The 22,133-nt window shown below is 39.9% G+C and overlaps 1 protein-coding gene across 1 annotated transcript in view; it reads right to left on the bottom strand.

Moving 5' to 3' along the window:
- mthfd1l (methylenetetrahydrofolate dehydrogenase (NADP+ dependent) 1 like) overlaps nucleotides 1-22,133 on the bottom strand; it is a 36,209-nt gene that overhangs the window by 7,005 nt on the left and 7,071 nt on the right. Inside the window, exons 12-25 of the mRNA XM_062437144.1 lie at nucleotides 21,632-21,768; nucleotides 21,137-21,183; nucleotides 19,974-20,081; nucleotides 19,606-19,680; nucleotides 18,851-18,953; nucleotides 16,743-16,819; nucleotides 15,335-15,475; nucleotides 14,649-14,717; nucleotides 9,784-9,895; nucleotides 4,509-4,648; nucleotides 4,149-4,190; nucleotides 1,771-1,874; nucleotides 1,389-1,566; nucleotides 119-226 (exon numbers count right to left, since the gene is read on the bottom strand). Coding sequence (XP_062293128.1) covers nucleotides 119-226; nucleotides 1,389-1,566; nucleotides 1,771-1,874; nucleotides 4,149-4,190; nucleotides 4,509-4,648; nucleotides 9,784-9,895; nucleotides 14,649-14,717; nucleotides 15,335-15,475; nucleotides 16,743-16,819; nucleotides 18,851-18,953; nucleotides 19,606-19,680; nucleotides 19,974-20,081; nucleotides 21,137-21,183; nucleotides 21,632-21,768 — 1,441 coding nt within the window. The remainder of the gene's footprint in view (nucleotides 1-118; nucleotides 227-1,388; nucleotides 1,567-1,770; nucleotides 1,875-4,148; nucleotides 4,191-4,508; nucleotides 4,649-9,783; nucleotides 9,896-14,648; nucleotides 14,718-15,334; nucleotides 15,476-16,742; nucleotides 16,820-18,850; nucleotides 18,954-19,605; nucleotides 19,681-19,973; nucleotides 20,082-21,136; nucleotides 21,184-21,631; nucleotides 21,769-22,133) is intronic.

Here is a 22,133-nt window from a genome sequence, read left to right as displayed (position 1 = left end):
GAGAGAGAGAGAGAGAGAGAGAGAGAGAGAGAGAGAGAGAAGAAAAATAGACAGAGAGAGTCAGTTAGCGGGACTCCTGTGTGTGACTCAGTTGTTATTGCAGAAGCAGTGATCTCACCTGTTGATTGTAGTAATCTATCTTGGTCTTGGCCTCAGGAGACAGCTCGATGTCATCAGCTCCATACACTTTTTGGGCTATTGTCCTGATTTTCTCCACTATTGGCATCTACAGGAAAGACAGTGCATCACAGGTGGAGAAACAGATTGGAATTCCAGTAAAAGGAGAATAATAGGGGAAATTAGATTCAGTGAACACACATCCGACATCAGGGTTAAAAAGAATTAGAGTGAATTAAATCATCCAACAGGTTTTACACACACACACAACCTTTACTGTGTGACTATTACTAGATGCTATTTTCTCTCAACAGGACCACATAGTATTGTAAGCATTTCATTTTCTTGTGCATCTCCCTGCACCCATGCGTGTGTGCCAACTGCTAGAGCACAGCTTTATATGGAAAACAACAAGGGTGGCTGTCCTCATTTGAGACCTATGACACCAGTGTGTTTTCAATTGTAGTCAAGTCTTTGAAGTTACTTATAGACCTTGGAAGGCAACACTTCTCCATCCTTGCAAAATGAAACAATGACCAATTTTTCATTAAATGTTAGCAAGACATTATAATAATCATACACAAGCAGACTGTTATAGCAAGTTGAGCTTCCACAGAGTTTAAGCAACATCTGTGTTCATCTACATCCAGTAAAGTCAAATTTACAACGGCCATTCTTCACATGCATGTAGGTGGCAGTTTTCCCTCCTATTGCGATGCGTCTGACACCTCTATCACATGTGTCAGGGTCCTGAAGTCTGGCGCACAAATCTGCTGGTTTCTGCTGTGTGCCCCGCTGGCCCTGTCTACTCAAACATTGTCTTGGCTGCAGATGTTTAACCAACTTCTTGTCCTGATGTTCTTTGTCACATCACATATCTTCCAATCTGTCATGTTCACTGACCTTCCTTCTAACTCTAAACCCAACAACCTGGCACTGTGAAGTTGGAACAAATAAATGTCTGTTAAATTGTTAACAAATAATGGGCCTCAATTGGGTTTATACAATTAATTCTGTTGGATTCTTGGTATGCAGGCATATGCATCCTATAATTAGACACGCAAACAAACACACAGACACACACAACAGGATAAGTTAATTTAAGTCACAACTTCCAAGACTTCCCAGAATTGACTGCCCATCACGTAGCAATAAAACAAAGGCATTAAAGTGGTTGACATGTCTTTTAATACAAAGCTATATTCTGATTCTGATTAATTAATTAAAAATAAACAAAATACTCATTTTCAAACTAAAATATCTGCACTTACCTCTAAGTCGTAGAGGAACTGGAAGTTGCTGGGTCTGCTGGCAGCATCGTTCACAGCCTGGGCCAGCCCTAAAGAACCTCGGCCGCCCTGTGCCCAGTGGTGGCACGGCACAGCGTCAGATGCCCCGCACTCTTTTGCGATCTGACACACAAGGTCAATTTCTGCCTGGGTGTCTGTCCTATAGAATCACCAGGAAGAGTGTTGTTAGCAGGGCTTAGAGGTCGTCATCACAACTTTAATATTTAGTGGCGCCTATGTGGATGAAAAGCTGAACTGTCCTGTTACTAACATGACTTCTATTAAATTACTGTAAATGAGTGAAGGGTTAGTGACTCAAGTTGGGTTGTGTTTTTGTGGATTTGCGTGTTTGTATGCGTCTTACTTGAAGACATTGAGCGCCACCACAACTGGTACCCCAAACAGGTGTGTTATCTGGATCTGCTTCCTCAGATTGCTATGGCAACCACCTGCAACGAGGGTCAGATTCTAGAAGAAAGAAAGAAAAAAACAGTCATAAAAGTTGAATGTAATTCAATTGAAACTGTAAAAGAATAAACATTGAATCCTCTATAAAATGTAATACAACTGTCTGTCCACCAAAGCGCATATTAGCCATCATGTCAAAACTTGGTCAGGGACAGTAAATTTATGAACCTGAGCCACCTTTTAATACAAGTTTGGCTTTGTTTATTAGGCTTCTTTAAAAAGAGTGAGGAATATAAACTAGGGAGGACTTAACTTTAGAGCTATAAAAGACACTGACAATTCTGTATCGTAATAACATCACAATATTTCATATCACTACAGAAAGCACAAAAATGTCCATTGCTATAATACTGAACCCCTGATACCTATAACATAAAAAATCCTCCAGTGCCACAATAGTACTTATTGCAAAAAATGTGGCAGTATTGAAAAGAACAGCAGGATTAGATACAAACATCAGAAACCTTTTGCCTTCATTGACCAGTACTTTTTTGAGATGTAATTTCAAGTGTTTGACAGGAAATAGGCAGATCCAGTGAATGCTTCTTTTAAATTACTTCATTTCATGTTCACCAATTTAGCTATTTAGCTGGAGTTGTCTGAACTTCGACTTAATCCATATTTATGGCATTCACCTTGAACAGTTAGTTTCATTTCCCCTTTGATGTGGTATATTGTTAACATTTGAAATCATTATACTTCAGTATTGTACTACAGCACAGAATAAGACTGTGGTAGTAGCCCACTGTGTGTGCGCAGTTATTCATCCATCATTCTCACACAGTATCCTACCATGTGCAGAACTCCAGTTGTACTGCCAAGCACATTAACAGCATATTGTACTGCTACTCCAGGTCTGACCATAGTAATCCAATCTTGCAGTGTGTGTGTGTGTGTGTGTGTGTGTGTGTGTAGCCCCTGGCTCAGAGCAGTAGAGCCATACAGGTTCTCATAAATTAATTTCCCTGGATCTGTTTCCCCCAGTACTTCTGGTTCTCATTACAGGCATCACAATTAACTTATACTGCTTCATTATTGACTCAGCTGAGCCTGCTTGAGAGAGCAGTGATTCTAGCCAGATATGGACGTGTGCTCGTGGACACACACACAACAAAAGAAACCCACCTCCACTCTACTAAGGCCCACATGACCGGAAACCACATGCAAAGGTTCTATTTGTGCTGTTAATCAAATAAGGACCCTTAACCATGTGTGCAGCTGATGTATTTCTGCTTATAGGTGGAAATTTAATGTCAGCAAGAATACAGCTGGTGAGCAGATAGGTTGACTACAATCCTTTATTGCGTCACACACAAATCTGTCAAAAGATGTCTAATTTCCAAAGACACACACACACACACACACACACACACACACACACACACACACACACACACACACACACACACACACACACACACACACACACACACACACACACACACACACACACACACACACACACACACACACACACACACACACACACACACACACACACACACACACACAAGGTCAAGGCTGTAAGAGGTCCTATGGGGATGTTGGGAAAGTAAAGGGCTGCAAAGCTACACTAAGATAATACTCCATCTCCACCCATAGTCAGGTATATGTGTATGGCTACATCCTGACCTTTGCAACCACAGTGTTGCCACAGAATCAGAGTGTATTTGGGGGTGGGACAATAGGCGCCCCTATTTTGGTTTAAATGTCTTAGTTTACAAGACCTGAATGCACCATGAAGCCCCTTGTTTTTAGTCTATGGTCCACACTTTACAAAGCAGAGACACAATCAATCTTTAAGTCTTCTTCTAAGTGTTTATGTTTTTAAGTGGATATAGTGTGACCAGGCCTGTCCAGTGTAGATGACGACTGCATGGTAAAAGCTCAGAGAAGGCTGTTTATGTTCAGTGGGGAGATAACGAGTCGGTGCAGGTTCATCTGTGTCAGTTAGAGAGAGAGAGCGAGAGATAGAGAGAGCGAGAGACAGAGAGAGGGTGTGGAGCTCCAAAAGATAGAAATTCAATTTGTGGCAGGCAAAGTTTTATGAAAGTATGTAAATAAATTAATGTATGGGAAACCCTGATAAAAAAAGCCCAGCCAATTTTTTTAATGACTGCTCAGAAGAGATGTCACAACCCTCTAGCTCCTCATCTCAAAAATGATGGTCTGTTTGTCACGTCTCACTCGTAGATGCTTATATATGTGTGTTTGTGCATCTGAATGTCTGCACATATAGATTAGTGCAGATAAATGCAGATGTAGGGCTCATACCTCATCAATGTACTCTCTGGGAAGAGGTGCGCCTGCTGATACCTGAAAACAAATAATCACAAACACATGAGTACCATAAACAACAGGTATTGAAGGGTGATTGCATCAGTGTATATTAACAGTGTCACATGCTAGTTAAGGTTGTTGAGGACATCCATCCCAAACGGATTATTTAATTGATTTATTCAGTTGCATCAGAGGAGAACGTTCAAAACAACGTAACTGTTAAACTGCGCGAGATGTCACTGACGCACATGAAGACGGCGTGACAGAGAGAGACACAGATGTAGTCATAATTCAAGCACGTCACTGGGTTGATTGCGTTGTGTAACCTTTTCAGTTTGTTGTGGTACAACTTACATTCGGACCTCCGCCATGCATCTTTAGCGCTCTAACAGTTGCAACCAGCACTACCACATTAGGCCTCAACCCTGAAGCCCGACATTTAATGTTAAAGAATTTCTCCATCCCGATGTCTGCTCCAAATCCAGCTTCAGTCACTGCAAAGCAACAGACAGGAATGTGTTTATATAGCGCAAGACAGCAAGCATACAACAAGTGGTCATTTGTCTATCAGTAATTTACTAACAATATTTTAGGATTCTGGTCAGCATAGTAACATAATGTAAGCAAACTGCGATAAAGTTATGCTTTCGTATTTTCTTTGAAAATTCCCAAATTAAGTATCAGCACTATTCCAAAACTGTATTAGCAGAGAAATTAAAACAAGTAGAGAAGTTCGACCAAATTTGAACTCCAAACAACACAACTTTATATACACATGTGAGTTCAGTCAGACATCTTTAAAGAATCATAGGGATAGGGGGAGAGTCCAACTGTGTTTTTGTCTGAACAGTAACACAGAACTGAGTGATGGGTTCACTGTAAGGGCTTTCAAAGCCTCTGATATTTAGGGCCCTGCACAGGCCTCTTGAACCAGATCCAAACAAAGCAAATAGTCCACCTGGAATGACGGCCTTGTTAAGATAAGGTGTCCTGTTACTTGTGTGTATGTGTGTGGGACTGCACGCATGTGTGTGACACTATTGTACTACAACACTTGCTGGATAGCCCAAACCAGAATTTAGAGGAAAACAGAGCTTTATTTCACACCTAACCTGTTTTAAGAGGTTTTAACAACTTCTGGTGCATTTTCCTATTCAGTGCGGTTGGTTTAGCCTTGTGGGAACGCTGTCATTTGAGCCCAGCAGGGAAATTAATTACTGCACGTACACCACCAAAAAAGGTGGCCCTTGGTCTGCTTCCAAGCAGACGCTGGTGCTGTTTGATTGTAGTGAAAATGTGTCATGAAACAGCCACTGGATTATGTAATACAGCTATGTGACACCAACATTAATTTAAAAGCTAAACATAAAATGTGCTATGACATGCAGTCTCTCTCCTCTTTCTAGCCGCCAGTCAGTATTTATTGCCAATAAGGTCCAGTTTGAGGATAAGCTTAATGAGCTCTTTATGACCACCAGATGACCAATAAAGCCTTCAAGTACAGTGGGATTTACTGTCAGTCACACAAATAAACTTTGTTTTGATTTTCTCCCATGAGTCCATATAACGTAGATGAGTTACTCGTCTGTCCATGTGACTACATTTTAAAAACAATATAATTGGCAACAGGTTAGAGTGTAGTTAACCTTTAACAGCTAAAAGAATGATTTAACATCAATTCAGTTAGGATTTTTGATTCTAAAAAAATCTATTATTCCCAATAATTCTTATTCAATAAACTAAACAAAAACACAAATTTACAATGACAATCAACAAGGAGAATCATTTTTTGATTACAAGGCGACAACATATAGGGCCTTTGAAGAGTAAAGAGTCATTCACTGTTTATGTCTGACACGTAGAGCACATGTGTCTGAGGCTTTAGTGAGAAAACAAGTGTTTCCATGAAGAAATGCATCACTCTGCTTAGTTTGGATCTCTGCATTTCTAGTGAAAGTATTATGTATTCCACCAAAGGAAATTATTGTCACAACAAAAGACTGCAAGTAAAGGGCAGGAAGAGGAGAGAGACAAGGGACACATGGAAATTGAAAAGAGACAAGGAGCTCAATTCAATTAGAAAGATGAGAAATCTTCTTTGGAAAAGAGATTAGAAAAAAAAGCATAATTTCAATTACTAGGACTTAACAGTTTCTGGGAAAATAAATAACAATGCTACTGTAAAGCAGGTATTGTGGTCATCTTAACAAGCCTCTCTGTGTACAGAGAAACAAATAAGGCCTAACAGATTAGCACAAGAATGTAACTAGACTTTATTTAGCCTCAGACTACTGACAGAGTGTAGTGTTTCTCATTAGCACCACATTAGAGTTTTGGCTCCGAATACAAAACCAGCTTGCAATTCAAAATCACATTCTTATCAACAGCATTAATGGATTCTGACATAAACTGTGTGATCTCCCATACACAGAGCACTCACACACGCACACAAGGAGCAGAGCAATGCATATTTAAATTGGGAAATTAAGGAATACAACAAAAGTACATAACAGCGGCCTGTACGACAAATCTTCCACTACCACATTACCCCAAGCAGGAGATTGACCCCAGAGGATGTCATGAGGAAACACTTGCAAGCTTCCTGTTCTGTGTGACAACCTTGAACTGTCCAGAGAGCAAGGGGGGAACAAGAGGTCAGCGTTGTTGTGAGTGAAAAGAGGGCTGCAAGGTGTTACCACTAGTCATAGCATTGGTATCAGCACCTAAGCCAACAAAAACATTCACAAACGCGGTTGGAAAGTAGGGTAGATCAACATGACCATCACTTCCTGTTAAGTATTTCACATAAAACCGTGTTGTACTTCTGCATAAGGCTGCAACTATGAACTTTCATTTGATTAGTCTAATTCAATTTCTATATAATTAGAAACCTGTGAAAAATGTCCATCACCACAATCCAAAAGTGACCTCTTAAAATTGCTCATTTTTTTCCGAGTCAGTCCACATCCCAAATCAATTCTCTATTTCCTTGATAAATGATTTATTGATCATTGAAATAGATAGTGATACATATCTTTCAATTCACATCATTTCAGTGCTACTCCTAATTTCATACTATCTGAGGGCTATATTTACTTCACATTTTCAGTGGCATTAATGCTTTTGCCAACACATACTGTTAAGTTGTGATTCTTTTTTACAAACCAGTGCACGCTGTATGCAGAAACCTCAGAAAGAGAAGTAATGGAAATTGACTTTATTACAGAATACTCCCAAATGAATCCAAGTAAATCTCTTCACAATTTTATCTTTTAAACAAAACCTTTTGTATGCTGATCAAACACTTTGTTTAGACAAGTTTAAGACAAGTTGAAGTATGAACTGTATAAGATCAACAGGACAAAAATGTCTTAACAAAATCTGGTGCATGGTTTGAAATGCTTCACATGCTGAATGTATCACCATTTCCCAGTGACCACTTCTCTAAGAGCCCAAATGATTTGTTGCTGTAGTTTAAGGAGGCTTTGCGGTGTGGGAAATCTTACTGTAAGTCAGTATCGGGGGGTTATCTGTGTTCAATACTCCAGACTGTTAATTATACAGGAATCCCTCACATCTGGAATGTGGAATTCATCCCACAGCAGCCCCCTCCAAAGGCAGTGTTTCTCCATTTTAAGTCCAGATTCCAAAGTGACTTGAAAAAACCCACAATAATACAGAGCATGATGAAGCATGGCCATGAGTTTGTTCATACACACACCCACAAGCCTCAGTGGGTTCATAAAGAGTTCATCTACTTAATTTACTAGAGAGGAGTTTTCAGAAATTGAATTATACTTAAGTGTATATTTCTTTTAAAAAATGGTGGTGCAGTTACAAGGTTAAAAGCTGTTCTTTACGGCTTGGGTCGTGTTTTCGTATCTTTTGGTTATAATTCCTTTTAATAATAAGTACACTGTGCTCATCAAGTTAATTGCTGAGATTTGTTAATGTAGAAAAATTGCTTGACAAGATAAGAAAGCATGACCTGTCGGACAATCATGTGTCTCTAATCATAAGCAAACTCACAGGTTAGCCAGACCAATTGTAAATATATGACCCAAACAGACCACTTCCTACTTCCTGGTTCAACCATGCCAGCTGTAGTTGCATGTTTACAAAAATGTGAAATGTGGAATTATTACCAACATTTCAGCTGCACTCACTTTTAATTTGACTTCGTTTTACTTATGACAAATAAAGTGGTTTGGATAATCTGCCTAAACAGTTTTACGAGCTGTCTAATTATCTAAATCTCATGGTTCTTCCCTGGTTGGACATCTTATTCAATTATTTTGGTGAGTACAAATAGACATTATGGCTAAAGCTGCAAAAATCCGTCGTAACAGAATTACTTTTTGACTTGATAGCGACATCAGATCATACAAAAGCTAGATTATTTCGGCGCACTTTGGTAGCCGAGTGGTTACTGCCCCATAATCGCAGCGTCCCTGGTTCCACTCTGGCAAAGGACTGCTTTACTGCATGTCAATCCCCTCTCTCACTCTGTTTCCTGTCAGCCTCTATGCCATAATACAAAAAAATGCCCAAAATAAATCTTAAAAAAAATAAAAAAATAAATTGTGGATAAATATTTATTTTCCCAGTCTTCCTGTAATATGTTTTGGGGAAAAGATTATGGCATCAGAGAAATGAGAGGAGAGCAAGTGGGAGAATGAGGAAGCAAGAGGGGGCGACATGCATCCCAGCTGCTGCAGGGGGAGGAAAAGGAGGGAGGTCAAGTTCCTTGCATACCTGAGAGTCAGGTAACAAACACACAGACGGCAGAGGGAGGGAATGAGACAGACAGATGGAAAACAAGTGGGGTGGAGAGGTGAACGTATAAAACACATAATACACATATGAAATATCTGCTCCAGTGTTGTGAAACCCTACTCCATACTCCTGCTACCTACACACAAAATTGCCCATCTCCCAGATGACAGCTCAGGGAAAAGGAAAAGGGTGACTGGGGAACGTATAACATGTACACGTTATAGGTCTCACACTGAAACCTATGATCACATGCGTAAATATAATGCTGGAGAGGGTATTTTCATATACATTAAATGCAACTGACCAGCCCCATGAACACCAACACACATACAAACACACATTCCAAACATATTTCTGCAGCCAAAGTAAATGAAGACAGAAAGAGAACGGCAGGATAGATAGACGGATAAAAATGGGAATACTCAAGTATGCTTTGACGTTGAAGGGATTAGTGTGGTTTACTCTAAAGCATTCCAGGGGCTCTTAAGATTATCAATCTGCTTCCTTCCTCTTTCCTGTGTTTTTATGCAATCTTTCCACCAGTTTCCTAGAAAGTTGCGCAGGAGCAGAATGCCAGAACAGCACACTAGTCAACCAGATGCAGGTAGAACAGAGCTAGAACAAGAACAGAGATGGATGTAGGCCAAAGGTTGCAACAGCAGGAGAGCAAGCTGAAGTTCATGGCTGGAGTAAATTCTAAATTATAGTTTGCTGCTGAGGAAGCTTCAACCTTATTTCCTCCCCACCTGAAACTCTTACACATTACAGTTAATATCTTGTCATCGGTCATTCCCCAAAGATGTGTGTGTGTGTGTGTGTGTGGGATCTGTATGCATGGACCGTGTGCTCTTACCGACAAAGCCGTCCCGTCCAACCAACTTCAAAGCCAGCTTGTCTGCTAGCACCGAGGAGTTGCCATGGGCGATGTTGGCAAAGGGCCCGGCATGGACAAACACTGGCGTACCCTGAAACAATTAGAGCGGCACACAAACATGCAAGAGGAGTTGAGAAAACAGTGTAACCCACAGCAACTCAACCGGCCAAGTTTAAATTAGGAATAACCAACGCTTTCATGCAACATCTTTCAGTCAAACATTCAGTATAAACATTCAAGTGCGGATGCACTTTGGCTGGCAGTGTATTTGTCTTAACAGTAGGCACAAGTTAAGAGGTACTCGACTATCAATGACAGCCTGACATAGGGCCAGGCTTCTCTACTCTACTCTACTACTGACTTGGATTACTCTCTAAAGGCTAGAAACACACCCTAAAACAGCACTTCAAGTGCAAGTCTTTGTATCTGGAACTCATTGTAGTAACAGTTACTTTCAGTTGATATTTACATTATGATCAACCTTACATCAGTGAACATAAGCATAACAGTGAGAATACAAAACGCAATACTCATGATAATCACATGCAAACATATGCTCAGCATGCACACATCTCATTTATTAAGTAGATGTGTCTAACAATGTACTCTATGTGACGAAGCAAAGTAAAACCTCAACGTGTTTTGACAACATTTGATGAGACTGAGAAGTAAAGTTAGTTATGATTAGAGACGAAATATAACCAAATGAATCAATTAAATGATTAGTTGAATGGAACCAGACAGGGTTTATAGATGCTCATCATCTGCAAGATAACGTCCACAAACTGCTTAATGTTATGGAGCAAAGTAGCAATTACCCTGCATGGCATTAGAAAGTGAGGCCAACAAAGCATCTGACCGTGTATCCTGGCCATTTTGGCCCAAACTTCATCAAATGGATGCAGCTCCTGTACACTGCCCCTTGAAGCATGGCCAGAGTCAATGGGCATGTCTCAACCTTTCCATCTGGGCAGAGTAACACACCAGGGGTGCCTGCTATCACCGCTCCTTTTTGTGTTTATCATTGAACCACTGGCAGAGGTGACAAACAAAGTAGTTTTAAAAACCTTACATAAAAAAGATTTATAACAAAATTGTGATCCTGCCTGAAAAAAATCATATCATATTTTTGCTAAGTCGCCCACCCCTACATGCATAGAGTATGTGGTCTGTGTAAGCAAAGATCATGATTTCTGAGAATCTATATGTGTGAGTCATTGCTGAGGAACGGTGGAGGGTACTGTTAGACCGGTATATGTTATCTCTGATAAAGTTAACCACAATACATCTCACACCTGCAGTATGTAAGCAACAGTGCTCAAGTGACTTTTCCATCTGTGGAGCAAAGCAATCATTCTCTCTGACCTTCTCTCTCTTTCTCTCCTGCTTCATTCTTTTGGGTAGGAAGCTCAGGCAGAATGCACTCTTGACCTCCAATCTCTCCTAACAGAAATAATGACGAAGGAGTTGAATATAAATAGCTGGTGGGGTTGGGGAAGTGGCGTAAAATTGGGAGGAGAGGGACAGGGAAGTTAAAGAAATCCATATAGAGTACAACTTTTGGATTTCTATTTAGTAGAATTTAAAAGAAATAAACAGGAAAACAGTTTGATTTGGGACTGTTGGTAGTCAGGTACCTTAGAATTGTGATGGGCAAATTTTCACATACTAAATGATTAATTAGTTAATTGAGAAAATTGTCAGATTTATGGATAGTACTAGTTAGTTGAAGCCCTGGTTACATGATTTCTTTCTCAGCTGTGGTGAAACTCTACAGCTATTGCTCAGACTCATAGTTGCTGATAGTGTACAAACAGCAGATTTAATCTGCAAGGTCCACTGCAGTTTAGTAGTAAATAATTCAAAGAGATTTTGCTGTGTGCATCCACCTTACACAAAGCAAGCCATCAAACAATATGGTTGACAAAGAAAGGTCTACTCCACAAGATAACGAAATCCTTTTGCTGCATTTATGACAGACTAAAAATTGCTCAGAAATCTGATCAAGAAGAAAACTGGGGAAAGCGAACTGACCCATTGTTACAATTCATGTGAATTCCGTGAGAGGGAGGAAAAAGGAAGGATGGGAAGGCCTTACACAATTTTCTAAGCTTTTGTTTGCATACCTCTCCCTCTGTCTGCATAAACAGCCTCCCCTCAGAGGAGTAAATCAACTATTTAACAAGGGTCTCACAAATGCTGCCATTTGTCTGAATAAACTAGTAGTTTAAAGATAACAGCAGCATCTAACTACGTGAAAAGAAACGGGTACAAAAATGTGAGACATGTTCAATGAAAACAAAACAAACAAAAAACTAAGACAAAACACGCTTTCAGTACTGTTATCCTTTCAACAACATATCCTTTTCTCTATTCCAATGGAAATGTAAGAAACGTCACACGTTACATGGATTTCCATTTGTTTGCAACTCCTGAACTTTCACTTGACCCAATTCACACCTCACAACTCTTTCCACATCTGGACATCAAGGGACAGCGATTCAGGAAAGAAATCATTCACCAGAAAGTGATGATTGGAAGTAAGTGGAAATAAATGAATGAGTGGACATGAGGATTACGAAGACTAGGAAAGGAAATGAACAAAAACAGGAAGGTGGAGATCATGTCACCGTTTCCTCTTCTTGTGCATCTCTTTTACTGTCCACTACACCGGCTGCAGAACATTATAAAGATAATAGAAGTTACCCTGCGTAGATTTTCACACAGAACAAGGCCTAAACCTGAGTCAAAGTATGTATTGTGTGACCATAGAGTATCACAACATACGTAACATAATTCCTCTCCCCAGGAAAGATGCATCCAGTCGGGTCTGTGAAACTCCACGTAGACAGGATGTACGAAAAACGCAGGGAATGGCTGAGGTCTACTTAACAGACACGTACACAGGGAGCAGGTTTAAAAACTACCCCATTTCCTCTTGTGCTATGTCTCCTAAAAACACTGCCCCATCTGAAACAACACTGAAATGCTTGCTCTAACACACACACACACTCTCTCTCTAACTCCCACATGCCAGCTTTATTCACATGTATTCATCCATATTCAAAACACACAATCATAAGTGAAGAGGGCACAAAGGGCATAGGCGGTCACTGCACGATGGAAAATTCACATGGAGCTATGAGACCCGGCTGGTGCCGATACCAGCTCCCTGACCAGAATCACAGGAAAACCACACAGGAAATGGTTTCACACAACAGGACCGCAACGCTTCCTCCAAAAAAACAGAAAGTAACCAAATCTCGGCTGCATGCACACTCCCATCCCTCTACACCCTTGAAAACACCCAATCTGGGACACACTGTGTTTATATCCCCACCCAATAGCCATGTAATCAAGTTTTCTGTTCAAAACCAACAGAGAACAAACAAACGAAAAATAGCCCTACAACAAAAAGAGAAACACAAAGCTGTTATCAGGAGGCATGACTGCTAACATTGTGCGTATTGTAAACTTTCAGGACTTTAATCAATCCAGCAGAAAAATACACTTAACTTGTGCGGCAAACATTTGGCTCAAAACCCAGTGTCTCAGACTGTCAGTGAGGAAAGCGTGCACTGAGAGCATCAACATCAAAGATAAAGCAGACGCCATAGATGGGACGTCCAGACTACAACACACTGCCCACACACTGGAATGACCAGATAAGTAATGCAGCATTACAGTTTGAGGATAAAAGAGTCATTTTAAGGATAGAGCGAAAACAACATTTTTAGATCACAAACTTTACTTGTTGGGTAGACTTTCCCTCTTCTCTACACTGCTTATTGTTGCTTCACTTTTTACCTTCATTGGGGAGAGTTTGACTAAAGGGTGAAAGTTTCTCTTTGCTCACCTTAAATCACCATTACAGGCGTGTACTTACATGACATCAGAGCATAAGAAAACCTCCAGTGCTCTTTACTAAGAATGACCCTTTCAGTAGGAACTTAACTGATTGTGTTAATACAAGTTTCATCTTTCAACAATGACAATATTTGTCTCCGCATATTTAACTGACAACCCTGAGCACAGGATGTGAATGATATCAGCCTGAGGGTAGATGGATGACATCGTCATCACTTAGAGGATAAATTAGTTAATGGGCCAGTCTTGTATAAACCTTGTACTTTCTTTAAGTGGGCGTGTGTTGTATCAAGAAGACAGACTAAGACTGAATGTTTGGTTTGTTATCAGTTCATTCCATCCATTAAACCTCCAAACTCCATTCCTCTCAATTTCTTCATCCATCACTTTGAGGGTTGGCGCATTTCCTTTAGCACAGGGACAGCTTAGTGAGTGTAAGTGTGTGTGTGTGTGTGTGTGTGTGTGTGTGTTTGTTTGTGTGTTTGTGTGTGTGTGGGGGGGGGGGGGGGGGGGGGGGGGGGGGGGGCGGGGGAATTGAGAGAAGAATTGTTTATGTGCCTGTGTGATCACATGTCCACTCATCTTACAGTAATGTCTCAAAAGCAAAATGAAAGCCAGATGTTGCAAGAAGCAGGGTTATGGTGTACGTTGTCACACCCAAATGAAAGTTTCCTTAGGTTAGTCGTATAAAATGTGAATCAGATGGGTTCTGGACTGAGTGCTCCACCTGTCCTCTACACACTGCTAAAATGCTATTAAGATTAAGAGCCAGGGAAGGAAAAAGGTCAATCTATCCTCCTTTCCTTAAATGCTCTCAGTGGAGCACTCCTTCTCCCTCTTCCTTGTCTCTGACAGGCAGGTCCAGTGCACACTTCCCATTTTCCTGTGGGTTGCCAACCTATTAATCCTACAAGATATGCATCACAGGAAAATCAGTTGAGCAGAATAACGATTATTTAAGTGTGGTTATGTCTCACCTCGAGGGTTTGCATTAGTGTGGGCTTGATTGCATCTTTCATTAACACCGCCAGCGCCCCGCTCACACCCTGAATGGGAGGAAAACAGAAACATGAGTGTGGTGGTTGGAAATGAGGATAAATTATCAGGATAGTGACAGAAATGAAACCTCACTTATACCAACATTTGATACCGATCTAAAGAATTGTCAAATGGCTTTCCTAAAATGTGCTTTGTCAGCAATCTTTACACACTAGACACATATAGTGTACACACAGTCATACACACATTTCCCCTGGGCTGGCCCAGAGGTGTGGTGATGTTATTGCATCAAGGCTAATGAGAAAGACTGATGTAACTTTATAGGGGAGCCTCCTCTACGACTCTGAAACAACATAGGCCATGGTCTTCAGTGGGAAACCAGAGTCAGCTCACTCTGCTGGGTGGATCTGCTGAGAGGTGTTAAAACTCTGCTCAACTTTTTCTAATGTGGTGCATGTCCAAAAGTGGCTTCACAATTTGTCATTACATTTGTTACTCTGTAAAACACAACTTTCTTCAAAAAATAATACATTGTTGCGTCCAGTTAAAAGTGGAATTCACCCAATACTTTTGGTGTAAAAATGCTGAGACGTAGTCATGATAAACTTGGCTAGGTTAAAATTCCCACAGTCCTTGAATGGAAAGACCACACAGTAATACACACCAGGTCCTCCGCTGTGACAGGCTGTCCACAGCGGCTGGTCCCCACCACCATGCGTGCCAGTCTGTTTTTCATGTCCTCCAGGCTGTCTGCCAGAGCCAGGATGGCCATGATCTCGCTGGCCACTGCAATGTCAAACCCGGTCTGGAGGGCGAGAAAAGGTAAATCATACAAAGCATAAACCACAAGGGTAACAAACAGAAGTTTTTGGTCAGTGGCAACTGCAACTAGTGAATCTAAAAATTCACCACTGAATAGCTATGAGATGAGCAGAAATGGTGTCATTTTCTGGCTGTAACTGTTGGAAATTATGTGAAAGTTTCTGACTCTCTTACTAGGTCCTGACTGTTCAGTAAAGAAAAGACATGGTTTGTGGGAAGATAGCTTTGAGAGTAAATTAAATAAAAGAGTAACAAAGCATGACTAAAGCCTCATCTTATGAGCAAGATGATACATGTATAAGGGATATGGCCTTGTTTTAGAATGTTGTCTTTGGAGACTAAATAAAATATATCTTTTTAACTAAATTCTGATGTGCCTTTCTGTATTGGCGTATGTCAAATTAACTGAAAGACAGAAAAGAAAGAACATACGTGAGTGAGGGCTACCCACAGGGAAATGTACAGAAAACCAAAGAAGTCTCCATTCCACATCACGGAAAAAAGAAACATAACTTAAACCACATTAACCCACCAAGGAACACAACATTTCTATTCCCACTCCCAGTAATAATACCCAGAGGGGCTATAGTGTGTCCAGCACTGGAGGAAGGTGGAGGATAGAGGAATGAAAGGGAAACAGAATGGATGAACTGATGGCGGTAAATGTAAGCATATGCTGAACTAGCTCAGAGGCTATTGCAGGTGTGTGTGTGTGTGTGTGTACGTGAATGTATGGGTGGGTCATTTTTCTCCTTCTTAAAACATTTGCTTTCACTTAAGCTTGCTTGATTCCCATTGAGGTGAAGTGTTTATTTACAGGATTTCATTTAGCTGTCATTACTACAGACATGTGGGTGAAATACATCTGGGGTTTGTCATGGACAGAGGAGATGGGAAAGGAGGGGAGTGTGTGTGTGTGTGTGTATAAGTGAATTAAAAAAAAAACTGGGCTGGTGAGTGAGCATACACTGAACGAGTACATAAAAAACAATCATTTCCGTCATACAACGTATACAAAAGTCGCCCACTAACAAAGCCACAACAACAGTGTTTGTGATACTGTGTGATTGAATGAGTAAATATTTGTCAGGAACAGGAATCTAGCATATTTGTGTCAACTAGTATTGTAGATGCCACAGTCCAAAAATACATTTGTTCAAAATATTTTTTATGTTTTCATAAAAACAAATAAAGCAAGCCAGTGGCTGAAAACTATGTTAAAAAGATGATTGTTAGGTTTTGCTGCATACCTCTCTGATCTGTCCTTTTTCAGTGTTTGCTTGTCCAACTGTGATCTTCCTCAGAAAACGGTCATTTGTATCAACCACTGAAAAAAAAGACAAAAAGTTTAATTTCTGGCTAAATTTGTTTTTCAAAAAATATATGACTTTGAGCATGAAAATGGTCTGAAATGATGTGATGTTATAACAGGCAAGAACCATGAACTTTGAATATAACTTGATGTGGTACCTCTGACACACAAAAGATGTATATATTTACAGCCTGAGCCTGACAGACTGTAAAAATCCATTTCCACACGTTGTTAAATAGATACCAACGCACATCCACAGACATGCACACACACATATGCACGAAAACCCAAGACCTGACAAGAAGAGATATTCTTATCTCTTATTGGGAGTAAGTGATGACATACTGAAAGTGCTTACGCTATGGTGGTTTGCTACTTAAGAGTTTACTCACTCAGCAGTTGGCCTGTTCTCTGATAATGTGGCTAGAAATTGGTTATTCTGTGGCTATGCTGTTGTTACAATCGGGCAGGAAACCAGTGCTAGTCAAACATTATCCTGATGTTGCTTTGATGTAATAAAAAGTAAAAGTAAAAACATGTCTTGTTACATGAATACACAGACACACAGTCACACCCACATAACATTAGGCGGTAAATCTGTTTTTAATCTCCAGGGTTTGTGTCTTAAGAATGCGCTCTTGAGCCGCTGGAGTAAATACCACATCAGTCATAGCAGCACCCGGCTGGTTGTTCTCACTGACAACCAAACTTAAAAACAACAAAGCTACCACTGAGGTAATTGTTCTCACTCTTACCATACTCACATTTATTATCCTGGGACTGATGACTGCAACGCTTCTACATAAGATGTGTTAATTCAATGTGAGCACAAGGGCCAGGAAGTTTTGTCATGGCAATTTTCATTTAAGAGAAGTCCGTTCTAATTTTAGAATTCACTACATCAAAAAAGAAAATACACTTAATTCAAAATTCCATGTGACATTGTTTAGTCATGGAATAATTAGAGACTTCTTTCCTGGAAATTAGATTTGTTTGATAGCCATGATGTTGCTTTTGATAGAGTATGTCTCTGTGCTGTTTACAAAAGATCATACCATGTGCTCTTTGTCAAGCACCAACATTCAACTTCCAATGGAAAACTGTCAGCAAGAAATATGAAATCCCACATAAATGATTGTGTTATCAACCAACACGATGCCTGCTCTCAAATGACAGTCAAAACAGCTTTGAGGGGAAAGTTCCACAATTTGACAAATATGTCCAAACCAGTGTCATCCTCTTCTGAATAGTATAAAATTGTTTATATTTCCTTTAACAAATACTGAAGATAATTCAAATTTCAGTTTGACTTCAAAACAAACTCAAAACATCTGTATTTTAATCAGTAGTTGACACTGCTACTGCCATGTAACATAAATATTTCAATAAATGACACACACAGTGCCTAGTAAAGTCAGTAATGTTTACTGCTTACCACCATTATTGTGGTGAAATGCTTAAAGAAAGCAATATTTGATTCTACGTAATCTCTGCTGTAGTTTGAACATGTATAAAGTTGCAGATGAAGCTTTAAGATGCCTATTTATGTGCAAGAAATTATGTAAAATGGCAAATAAAAATGATAAATGGCTGCATTTGCAAAGCTTTTTTATGAAAAAAGCTTTACAGTGTTTCTGCTACTCACATACACATTCTCACACAGGGTAGTAACACAAGCATCAAGTGCAATTCAGGGTTCAGTGTTTTGCCTAAGGACACTTTGACATGCAGACAGGAGTTGTTGGGGATCGATACTGAGATAGCAATGTTCTGATTAGTGGACAATCCCCTCTGTCTCCTGAGCCAAAACAGTAGAAAAGGAATGACAACCCACTAGCCCAATATTCAATAGTAATATATTTCAGACATACAAACTGTCTGCTTTTAGTTTGTTTTTGTTTGTTTGTTTGCTTTTAGCTTTTAGTCAGTCATTGATATAAATATTGAAATTCAGTTATATTTTCCTTCAGTGTTTGTCAGCCAGGCTGTGTGTAAAAGTTTCAACCAGAAATAATGTGCTTAGTGAACCCCTGTACTTGTAGATACCTCTCTGCCAGGTGATCTTGGAAGGGTCAAGGTCAAGACGGACAAAGGTGGTGACTTCCTGGGGTGTGAGAGAGGCGGGGTCTGTTTTATTGATGCCAAGACGCTAGAATCAAAGAGAGAAGGAAAAACATCAGAGAATCCTCTTTAAGGGTTTCAGGTAAATGATGGTTGGTTGAAATTATTGGCTTTGGTTCAAATATGTCCACATTTTAGTCACATCAGTGGTACTACTGCTGGATACAGTAGCAAAGCAGTTGTAAAAGAAAATGGTATTAAACGACTATGAGGTAACTGTCAGGGTCAAAGGATTTACTGTTACTGTGCTCTTTTTATCTCTTACTATATGCATTATGACCAATAAATATTCTAATGTACCTTTAACTTCTCATCCCACAGCTTCTCATACAACAGGACACACAAACATTGAGTTGATGTTCAAACTTCTCCCTTCTATCTCCTTAACATCTGTCATTTGCATATTATCTGTTAAGACTTGATATAAGGCATTCTTCATCAACATTACATAAAACTGTACAACTCGCAGTTATATAAGCAGATAAAGCATATAAGCTTCATAAGGCATAAACAAATATTTGGAGGTTTGGACACGGTGAAAAATAAGTTGGAACATTTTATGACAGGCTCACTGAGGTCCCCTAGTGGACAAATGTGTTAGTTGTAGCTCAGCAACAATCCTGAGGGCTGGTTACTGTTGTTGACACTAGTGATTCTGGCACTGCAGTGTTTAGACTTACACGAAGCCTGGCCATCTGGATGGGTGAAAATCTTCTAACTCCATTCACTGAAGGGACAAGTCTATTGAACAGGGCCTTAGAGGTATAAGACAAAAACATATGAGTGTATATGCATAAATTACAATTGATATCCAATTGCATACTACAATTTTAATTTCTGCAATTATAACCAGAGTATAAACATATAAGCATAGCTAAAATATTTCATTTCGAAAATAACTTAAAAAAATAAAGAGGATCACGCACGCAGTAACACATTTCATAATTTACTGTCTCAACTGAAGCAATTAAATAAAAAAGAAAAAAAGAAAAGCAGATCTAACCAAAGTTGCAGAGTTTACAGTGTAGTGAACTGATCATATGGTCACCTTGTCTGATTGGGTTGCCTCATGGAGCATCCTGGCATCGATGGCTGCTGCCACCAGGTTATTGGCGGCAGTGATGGCGTGAATGTCACCAGTCAGATGGAGGTTGAACTGAAATGCAGGTGAAGGTTCAGACAGAAAAGAGGAAGAACAAACAGACACAGAGGGGAAAGTGACATGAAGTGATTAAACACGAGAATAATATACACATTCAGTAATGCGGTGGTACACAGTGTGGGTTCGGCTGTCCCCAGTGAGAATATGTTTCCTATCCATGATGTTAAGAGTTTGGTAATACATGATTAATGTGGATTACAACAATCTCCCCACAGCTTTGACTTTGTCACTTAGGTCTTTACAAATATTTTGACAGATATGCTTTCCGTTTGGCATGAGCCCTTTAATCAAAAGGAAGCAAAACATTACTTTTTTCTTTAAGGAACCATGTATAAAAGACACACACACAGTGAGAATAAGGCTGGATGAACAAACTGAAAAAAGCTGGTGTTTTAGTTTAACACAAGGTGTTGCTTTATTGTAGGTAACACGTCTGGAGCTTTGAAAATGGTCTCCTTCCCTCTCACTCCTCCCTCTCTGTCTTCACAGTCAGTTTCTTTAGTCACATCCAATGTTATGATACAACTCCGGGGTTACTTGGGAAGGTTACATGGGAAGGTAATGTAATAGGTTGCAGATTGCTAGTTACCCCATTAAAAATATATTAAGTAATGTACCATTTTGAATTACTTCAAAGTAATGTAACTACATTTGATTACTTTTCTTACGAATGTTTAAATTGGCAGTAGAGCTAATTTGAGCACATACTGCCAAATGACTGGAGTCTGACCAGACAGAGACAGCTCCTTGTAAGAGCAGACAATATCAGGTGGATCTGGCCTCATTAATCAGGCATATAACCTGATGCTGATTGCTGACCCCGGTTGTCCAGGAATAATGTCATGCCAAATGAAGGCATTCCTGCACGCTGTAAAGATGCAAATCAGCAGAATGAATCTAAGCTTTTTACTGAAAATAATATCTTCAGACCTCTTAGTAATCACCAAAACTTTCATTTTTAACTGTTAATGTGTGTATTTTTGTGCACTGTCTTTGAAGGCAGCGCTAGTCCTGCTGTGGAGCATGGAGAGTCTGTCTGTGTGTCTTACCTCCTCCATAGGGATGACCTGGGCATATCCTCCTCCAGCAGCTCCCCCTAGGCACAAAGAAAACGTAGCGCAGTCAGAGGTAGACAACGGGACAGGGACACACAAAGGAAGAGTGCTGTGTGCTGGACTCTGTGTGAACCTCCCACCCAGACATAAAATGTAGCAGGGTATGAAATGCTAGCCTCACACTGACAAAGAGAGCTTATCACAGTTACTTGATACATTCCAAACTGCTGCTTTGGTCGCCTAACTCTGACCTTGTCCAAATCTGATTCAGTGTATTCAGTGGGAAGCAAAACAAAATTACGAGTTTCATCCCAAAATAATATCCACCATTTGGAATTTGAAATCATTTGAATGTAATGAAAATAAAACTCTTTAAAGAATGTAGGTGAGGTGAAGCTAATTTAAACGGTATTTTGTCCTAATCACATAATTTCCAGACAGGGCATGTCATGTATGATTAGCTAAAGAACCTAGGTGTCGATTACTGACCTTTAACCCCAAAGGTAGGTCCCTGCGAAGGCTGCCGGAGACAGGCGAAGGAGTTGAGCTTAAGGTGGGCAGATAGTGCTTGAACTAAGCCGATGGTCACTGTGCTTTTACCTTCACCTAGTGGAGTGGGAGTTATGCTGTAACAAGAGGCACATACATTAATGTTTGAATTTGAAATGTTTTGGTTTGCATGAAGTCACTATACCTATGTAAATTCATGTTATCACAATTAGTCCGAAACCAAGCAATTGATACACATGAACTGTGAATTACAATCTAGTGATAAATCACAAACTGTTTCCAATGGACCACATTGATGTGATGTTGTAAATTAAAGCTCCAATAAATGACACTGCAAGTTAAAGGAGGGATACAGTAATTGACTGTCCTTGTTCCCTGGTTGTGGACCTAAAGGATCACTTCATTTAAATCACAAACTTCAGCCCTAGGGAACACTGACAGAATTAACAATTTAGAAAAAAAGATCCAGTGAATCATTAAG

Source organism: Scomber scombrus, chromosome 17, assembly GCF_963691925.1.
Source record: "Scomber scombrus chromosome 17, fScoSco1.1, whole genome shotgun sequence".
In the NCBI taxonomy this organism is placed as follows: Eukaryota; Metazoa; Chordata; class Actinopteri; order Scombriformes; family Scombridae; genus Scomber; species Scomber scombrus.
The sequence above is the reverse complement of the archived record's forward strand: the minus strand, read 5'-3'. Positions and strand labels throughout refer to the sequence as shown.